The sequence below is a fragment of the Vigna umbellata genome, chromosome 5 (assembly GCF_029865625.1).
Source record: "Vigna umbellata cultivar VRB3 chromosome 5, Vumbellata_1.0, whole genome shotgun sequence".
NCBI lineage: Eukaryota > Viridiplantae > Streptophyta > Magnoliopsida > Fabales > Fabaceae > Vigna > Vigna umbellata.
Window position 1 is genome coordinate 5,778,456 of NC_142169.1, and position 9,292 is coordinate 5,787,747.

General features: G+C 33.7%; 1 protein-coding gene across 1 annotated transcript; it reads left to right on the plus strand.

Annotated features, from left to right (window-relative positions):
- The first annotated feature begins 1,101 nt into the window (after nt 1-1,101).
- LOC124842320 (uncharacterized) lies at nt 1,102-2,132 on the plus strand. The gene is made up of 2 exons (XM_047318778.2): nt 1,102-1,511; nt 1,619-2,132. Exons 1-2 carry the CDS (start codon nt 1,102-1,104, stop codon nt 2,130-2,132), a joined length of 924 nt encoding a protein of 307 aa, XP_047174734.2.
- Nucleotides 2,133-9,292: the final 7,160 nt, after the last annotated feature.

Sequence of the window (9,292 nt, forward strand, 5' to 3'; positions counted from 1 at the left end):
CTTAAAATAAATGAAACATGTAGAAAATGAGTTAAGAATGGAAACAAAGTCCACAATCATTACTCTGTGCAGAAGCAGAGAATGTCCAGAGGAGCAGAGCAGAGAAGTAGAGGAGCAGAGGAGAGAGAACTAAAAAATTAACGTCCGTTTTGGTGAATTTAACGGAAGGGACTTGATTGAAGCAAATTTTACATACGTTTGGACGAAATTGACACTTTTAAACCAAGTTTTGTACGTAATTGAAATTTTTTTAAAAGGATGGACTACTTTGACACGTTGCAGCCAAACTAGGGACAATGCAAGCAATTAAACCTTATTTTAATGATGTCACTTTCTTCTGTCAGTTTTCTTGCTTTCTAGTGTTTTCTCTACTGCATTGCAAGTTTGTACTTCATTGTTACAAGTACAAGAATTTAAGTGTTACTTCCTCCACGGGTTTGCTCCTTGTATTTTTCTATCTTTTTTTATTCCTAAAACTGATTTTCTTTAAATATTTTTTTTATTTTCACCTATTTTAACCTAATATTATTGATGTTTGTTATTTCAGTTAAGTTTCAGTTAAGATTACTACTTTGTATTAGTAATCAGTACTGTTGATGTTTGTTATTTCAGTTAAGTTTCAGTTAAGTTTCAGTTAAGTTTCAGTTAAGATTACTACTTTGCATTAGTAATCGGTTAGGTTAGTTGTTTTCTCTTTTTTTTCCTTTTTCCCTAACATATTTAAAGTTAGGGTTTTTCTCCTTTCTGATTATAACATACAGTATTTTACATCATTACAAAGAATAAAAAAAAGTTTATGTTTTTCTTATCTTTTGATGAAGCCTTTGTGCAGATCTTCTTTGCTTCTTCTCCCAACAGCCATGGTTGTATGCTCCCAATGAGCTATGCATCTCTTTTCTCTATAACTTCTAGAAGAGCCTCGATCTCTTTCTCTCTCTTTCGCATGGATGAAGACTGCCTCTTTGGCAGAAGTCTTCTCAAGAGATATTTTATCTCTTATGAGTCCTTAACAAAGTGGGTTTTTGTTTTAAAGGCTATTGGACCTTATTATACAATATGGTATCAGAAGTACAACACATTTATTGATCGTTTCTTGACAAGATGGACACCCCAGATCCCACCACTCAACCTTCAAGCCTGTTTTATCTTCATCTTGGAGAAAATCCAGGTACTACTCTTATTTCCCAAATTCTCAATGAAACTAACTACTCATCTTGGAGCAGGAATTTGAAAAGGGCTCTTCTCTCCAAAAACAAGATCAAATTCATTGATGGCAGTATCAAGAAGTCACCAAGAATTGATCCTTTGTTTGATGCTTGGGAAAGATGTGACACCATGGTTTTATCTTGGATCATCAAGACCCTTTCACCCCAGATTACAGATAGTGTCATCTATGTTGACAATGCAAAGATTTGTGGGAAGAAATTAAAGAAATATTTTCTAAAGGAGACTATTTTAAGATTTCAGATTTATTATAGGATATACATTTCATTAAACAGGGAGAGTGAAATGTTAGCCAATATTTCACTGACTTGAAAATTCTATGGGAAGAATTAGAATTCCTTAGACTCATACCCTACTGCAGTTGCCAAATTCCTTGTACTTGTGATATGTCCAGAGTTACTCTCAAGTATAGAGAAGTGGAGCACGTCATATGCTTCCGGAAGGGTTTAAATGACACTTACCAAACTGTTAGAACCCAAATCCTCTTGATGGAGCCTCTGCCCAACATCAACAAAGTTTTTTCTCTCCTCATGCAGCAAGAACATAAGGAAAGACCACATCCTAGAGTTGTTCCTCAAACTGAGACCTTTAAGATCCTGGCTAGCACTACTAACAAAGCCACTTGGAAGCCTCAAGGACGTGGCACTAGCTCACGTGGCCAAGGTAGAGGAAGAGGGAGAAATCCCAATTATGGGAAACAATGTTCCCGTTGTCACAAGATGAATCATACAGTTGATGAGTGTTATTTCAAACATGGTTACCTACCATGGTACAAGAAAATTGACAACAACAACACTCAAGACATGGAAGGACAAAATGAGTGGAGTTTTGCTAATGTCTGCAATGATGATTTTACCTCTACCCAGACACAGAATGTTCAACAGGGACATAACAATAATCCTATGTAATCTTTTACCCTTGAACAAATGTAGAAACTATTAAAAATGATAGAAGGTATTGACAATTCCTCACACAATGTTAGCCAAGTGCAAAGAAACACTCTTGGAGACAACCCAGGTAATTTTTCATGGATTATAGACACTAGGGCCACTGATCACGTGACCTATGAAAGAAAACATTTTATTACCTTTCATAAAATTAAACCCATATCTTTTAGGCTTCCAAACAACTCTATAGTTACTGCCCAACATGTTGGAACCATTCAGTTTTCAAAGAACTTCATGATCTTTAATGTTCTCTATATTCCAGAATTTTCTTTTAACTTAATATTTGTTCAAAGTCTAACTAGGGACTTGAATTGCACTTTAACATTTTCTTCTAAGACTTGTCAGATACAAGACAACTCTACATTGAAGATGATTGAGCATGCTAATGTTTACAAAGGCCTTTACTATCTACAATCTTTCCCTCTTTTTAGTCAGGAATATGTTTCTAAATTTGTATTTTCTTGTAAACAAGCTAATGATAATTTGTGGCATTACAAACTGGGTCACCCTGGCCACAAAATCATAGAAAAAATTTGTAAGAATTTTCCTTATGTTCAAATGCCATCCAAAACTGTTTGTGACATTTGTCATTATGCTAAACAACATTAACTTCCTTTTTCTAAAAGCATTACTGCTTCTACTAACTGTTTTAAATTGATACATTATGATATATGGGGTCCTATCTCTCTCCCTTCTATTCATGGGCATAAGTACTTTCTTACAATTGTTGATTATTACAGTAGACACACTTGGGCTTTCTTGATGCACAATAAAGGTCAAACTAGGGAACTTTTGCAGAATTTTATTCTAAAGATTAAAAATCAATTTGGAAAAATTGTTAAGTATTAGATCTGACAATGGTCCTGAATTTACTTGTGTTGCTATGTATGATTCCTATGGTATTGAACATAAAAAAAGGTGTGTTGAGACTCCCCAACAAAATTCTATTGTTGAACGTAAACACTAACATATTCTAGATAAAACTCGTAGTCTCCTTTTTCAATCTAATATACCTACTCCTATTGGTCTTATGCTATATCTCATGCCATTTATGTGATAAATAAATTACCCACATCCGCTCTAAATGGTAAGACTCCTTATGATTTAATATATGACAATCCTCCCACCTATGTGAATTTAAAAACCTTTAGCTACCTATGTTTTGCTTCCACTTTAGAGCACAACAGACATAAACTCGATTCTAGAGCCGGGAAAGGTGTTTTCTTAGGTTATAAAAATGGTGTTAAAGGATATGTTATACTGGATGTTAGTACTAGGGAGATATTTTTAAGCAAAAATGTTATTTTTTATGAAAATATTTTCCCCTACAAGGATGCACAAGGTAATGAGACCAACCATGATGAGAAAGAGATTGACAATATTTTACCTAATGTTTTTTGGTATGGTCAAAACTGTGATGAAGTTCAAAATTTTTGGGAGAATGGAGGTACGGAACAGAGGTATGATAACAATGAAGACACTATCATTGACATTGGTATTGATCACACTAATGATATAGAAGATCACAATTCCAGAAAATCTACTAGAGTTAAAAGGGTCCCTAGATATCTAAATGACTACATACACCAGGTTAATCATTCCTCATCTAGTTATCTTCACGCAAAAAATAGCTCCAAGCCTCCCTATCCTATTTTCAATGTTTTGTCTTATAACTTTTTATCGAAAAAACACCTAAAATACACTTTGGCCATATCTGCCAAAAATGAGCCCAAATCCTATAATGAGGCAAAAGACAACAACGAATGGGTCACTGCCATGCAAAGAGAACTAAAAGTCTTACACGACAATGACACTTGGTACTTAACTTCTTCCTAGAAAAAATTCCATTGGTTGCAAATGGGTGTACAAGATCAAGCACAAAGTTGATGCACCATAGAGAGGTAAAGCTCGTTTAGTTGCTAAGGGTTATACACAACAAGAAGGTATAGACTTTTTGGACACTTTTTCCCCTATGGCTAAACTAACCACTGTCAAAGTCCTTCTTACTATTGTTGCCTCAAGAAATTGGCATCTACATCAAGTGGATGTTGATAACACCTTTCTGCATGGAGACCTAAATGAAGAGGTATATAGGGAGCCACCACCAGGACTGAACATTCATACAAAAGGTCAGGTTTGTAGGCTAACTAAATCCTTATATGGGCTGAAGCAGGCCAACAGACAATGGTTTGATAAACTATCATCCTTTCTTCTCTATGTTTACATTCAATCTAAATCTGATCATTCTCTTTTTATTTAGAAAATATCCACAAATTTCACTACTCTCCTTATGTATGTAAATGATATTATTCTGGCAGGAGACTCTATCACTGAAATAGAACACATTAAAGGTGTTCTTCACCATGCCTTTCAAATCAAAAACCTAGGGGAGCTGAAATACTTTTTAGGCTTTGAAGTAGCCAGATCTAAGAAGGGGATACACCTATGTTAGAGGAAATATGCACTGGACATTCTTGAAGAGACATGAATGCTAGGATGCAAGCCCTGCACTACCCCCTTTCTAAGTGACACTAGCTCCTTGTATAAGATAGAGAATTACTTGGCCAATCCCAACTCCTATCGCAGACTTATAGGGAAGTTGCTTTATCTCACTAATACTAGACCTGATCTATGTTTTCCTGTTAATCTTCTCAGTCAATTTGTTCAAGCTCCTACTGATTATCACTATCGGGCTTTGCAGCATATGCTAAGATACACTAAATCCAGCCCTTCACAAGGCCTTTTCTTTGCTGCTAATTCCCATATCCAAATAAAGGCATTTAGTGACTCGGAGTAGGAAACTTGTCCTAACACTAGGAGATCCAATATTGGATTTTGTATCTTCCTTGGATCCTCTCTTATATCATGGAAGACTAAGAAACAAAATACTATGTCCAGGTCTTCTACCGAAGTAGCCGTGACCTTGTTGCCACAGTTTGTGAGATTTAATGGATCCACTATCTCCTACAAGATCTTAGTGTTGAGACCACTACTACTGCTGCGCTTTATTGTCACAATAAGTCTACTAGACATATTGCTCACAATCAAAGCTTTCACGAAAGAACTAAACACATTGAACTCTACTGTCATGTTGTTCTCGAGAAGATTCAAGCGAATCTCCTTCGTTTCCTACCTATTCGCTCCAACGAGCAACTCGCTAACATCTTCACAAAGCTCCCTCACCGCGTGCGCTTCCAGTTTATCGTTCCTAAGCTTGGATTGATCAACATACGCAATCCAGCTTAAAGGGAGGATGTTGATGTTTGTTATTTCAGTTAAGTTTCAATTAGGATTACTACTTTATAGTAGTAATCGGTTAGGTTAGTTGTTTTCCCTTTTTTTCCTAACCTATTTAAGGTTAGGGTTTTCCCTATTTCTGATTGTAACATACAATATTCTACATCATTATAAGAATAAAGAAAGTTTGTGTTTTTCTTACCTTTTGATGAAGCCCTTGTGCATATCTTCTTTTCTTCTTCTCCCAACAGCCATGGCTTATGCTCCCAATGAGCTCTGCATCTCTTCTCTCTCTAACTTCCAGAAGAGCCTCGAGTTCTTTCTCTCTCTTTCACATGGACGAAGACTGCCTCTCTGACAGAAGTCTTCTCAAGAGATATTTTATCTCTTACGAGCCCTCAACGAAGTGGGTTTTTGTTTTAAAGGCTATTGGGCCTTATTATACAATAAAAACCCTAATCTAATCCTAATCCTATTAGGCCTTTCCCTCTCTTCTTCTTCTTCTCTTAATCATAGTTATCAAACTCGCAAGTTAACTCATTAACTCGAACGAGTTTGCGTTCCTAGTTCTGGCTTCCAAGTTAACTTAGAAGCAAACTCAGTTTTCGAGTAAACCCGGTGAAATCGGTTCTAAACTCGGTGGGATCGGTTAGAATCGCGATTTTGCAGCGATTTTACGAGTTTGAAATAGGAAGAAATGAAGAAAAAGGAAGCCTTCGCTGTCGTTCGTGGTCGCACTTCATTGGTTCGCCTTTGCATTCGTCGTTCACCTGGATCGTGCTCCCGCTCATCGTTCGCTATTCACCTAGTTCGTGCTCACCGTTCGCCTGGCTTGTGGTCGCGCTCCCTTCGCCTGGTTCGCACTGGCCATCGTGCTCGCCGCTCGCCTGGCTCGTGGTCGTGCTCTGTTCGCTTGGTTCTCGCTCACCGTCATGCTTGTTGCTGCCACTCTTGATCTCACCTCCTTCAAGCTCTACATGTGGAGTGAAGCTTTTTTATTTTAACCTTACAACCCCTAAATGACATTGTTTGTGCTTTTACTAAAGAAATTAAATTAGTAAGGTTTTAAACCCATCTATTGTGCATTTCTATCTTCTTTAGTTATTATGTTTTTTATTTTAGCATGTAAATATTTAATATTAAAGAAAAGCTAACTCTTGTGTCACTTATTATTTTGGATCATTGGGTCTTCTTCTACTACACTAAATTTTTGGGCCAATTTTAATTTCAACTATACTAAACTTTTGAACCAATATTAATTTCAGCAACTTGTTTTCTTAACTGACGTGTCAACTATATTCAATTAAAATTATGACATAAGAATATTAATATTAAAGAAAAATATTTAAATATATATAATATGATAAACTAATAATTACAATAATACTATAAAAAAAAATAAAACATTATTTATAAAATAATAAATATTAAATTATTCTATTAATTTATAAATATTTTAAAATATTTTTACACGAAGTAAACTCTTACGAGTTTACGATCCGAGTTTACGAAGCTTTCACGAGTTTACGTAAACTCTCGAGTTTGACAACCTTGCTCTTAATACTTCTTTTATTTGTGATTTTTGTTTCCTCCATTTTCGATGTTTCCATTGTCACTGAGTGTGGTTTGTGGTTGATTTTGTTCCAAAAATGTTTGTATCCGTGCGCTGTTGTTTGAAAAACGTAGAAGAAGCCAAACGTAAAGGCCTGAACGAATATGGGAGATCCGTTCGGCCTTCAACGAATCTTGATTTTCGTTGACGGATGTCAAGATCCGTTGAAGGCCAAATAGATATCTCATGTCCGTTGATCTGCAGGACTAGGAATGAAGAGTTACATGAAGCAACATGTGGGGTTGTGGTGGAGGGAGTAACCCTCTCATAATTTTGGCAGTTTCCTTGTAATATAAAGTTGGTTAACCTTTGGTAGGTACAAAAGGCATGAATGAATAAAAAATGTACTTTTTTTTTATGGTTTCCACTTAGGTTTTCAAATCACCCAATCTGAAAATGAACTTTGTGGAACACAATCTAAAATGCATTTATAAAAAAAAATAATCTTTCAGATTCCATGATTTGTAACACGAATTTTGATTTTCATACAAAGCATTTCGAAACAGCAAGGCCGCTGTTGTATATTACTTACTTTTGGAAACTTTTCAGAACAATTTTTTCGGTATATATATATATATATATATATATATATATATATATATATATATATATATATATATATATATATATATATATATATATATATTATACTAATTAAATTGAAACACATTGTGTTTTTTAATTGTCGAATTTAGAATGTGAAATATGTACAATGAATTAGGTGTTTCATAATACACTGTATGGTTTTTAAAATGTACACAGTCCACAACATAAGAAGTAAAATTATCATATGGTTCAATACCTCTTCTTTCTGTATACGAAACATCTTAATATTTATTCACTATCAAATCATATTTATAGTTTTCTCATCAAAATTTGAGAATACTCTCTCAATCGAAAGTTTTGCACACTATTTTTGATTTAAAAAAGTGATCCATTTCATAGGTTTAATGACTATTTCATCGTAGGAATCTTTATTTAATAAAACTTTCATGCCATGTTAAAGAAGAACTAAATCCTTTAAATAAACGTAATATAACATCAACTAATATCTTTTAATCTAAATAATGTCTTAGATATTGAAAATTTCAAGTTTTCAAACATTTGTAGGGATAGAACGTCTAGCTATAATCTCGTCCTATAGACCATAATGTGAAGAAGAAAATAATGTTTCATCAGATTCAAATATGTTTGACTTTTTTATATAATGATTATGATGATAACAATATTTTGGTGTTCTAACCTGTGTTCTCGAGAAAGCTTTCTTAGTCTTGCATTTTTTTTTATCTTGAACATGATGATTGCATTTTTTATCTTCAAAATTTTTCTTGTCTTCTAATTTTTTATTTATTTATATTCGAATTAAATATAAAAATTAAATGTATTTAGAAAATTACTGTGTTTGTGTCTAATTTAATAAATTAATAATTTTCTGTTAGTATGTTTCCGGATTTTTAGTTAGTATGTTTCCGGCATTGAAAATTAATCACGAGTTAAAAATAAAATAATTTATTTGATGAATATTTTATAAAGAATTTCTAAATTTTAAAAGGAAAGTAATATCTTATTTAATAGTATAAATATATTAAATGAAACATTATAAATTGTTAAAACAAAAGTAAATAGTAAGAATATACTCTTTTATTCCAAAATAATATTTCTTCATTTGCTCACACCGTGATAATTGTAAAAGTGACAAACAAACACAAAACACATAGAAGGGTAAGCTAATGTATAAAAGAGTTATCTAATATCAAATAAATCATATCAAATATAACTAAGCATGGATAATATAGTGCACTTAAGATAGTCTTTACTGCTTTGAACAATCATAGTCAAAGGATTATTATCCTATCACAAATAAGGTTAATCTTCTCGCGTCTTAGGTCAACCAAACAATAAATTAGGATCTTCTGAAACTCTCACCACATAACTCATTCTACTTTATATGTGAGTGTGAATGGTTCTTGGAATATTAAGATACCCCTTATTGAATCCATACATTAATGCATACACTAAAGAAATGCGATCATGAAATTTATACGCGAGATCCTTGAAATTACGCTAAACACATACATCACCACATAATCTTCCCATGGGATTCTTGAAATTACGTCAAACACATATAATGCTCATATCCGTTAACAAGTTCATCTTCATCACAATTTCATACATCATTATTCACATGTATATTTATCCATAAATAATCACTCATTCCATAAACAACACTTAACACATAAGTTATATTGACTATTAAAGTCATGAAAACGAA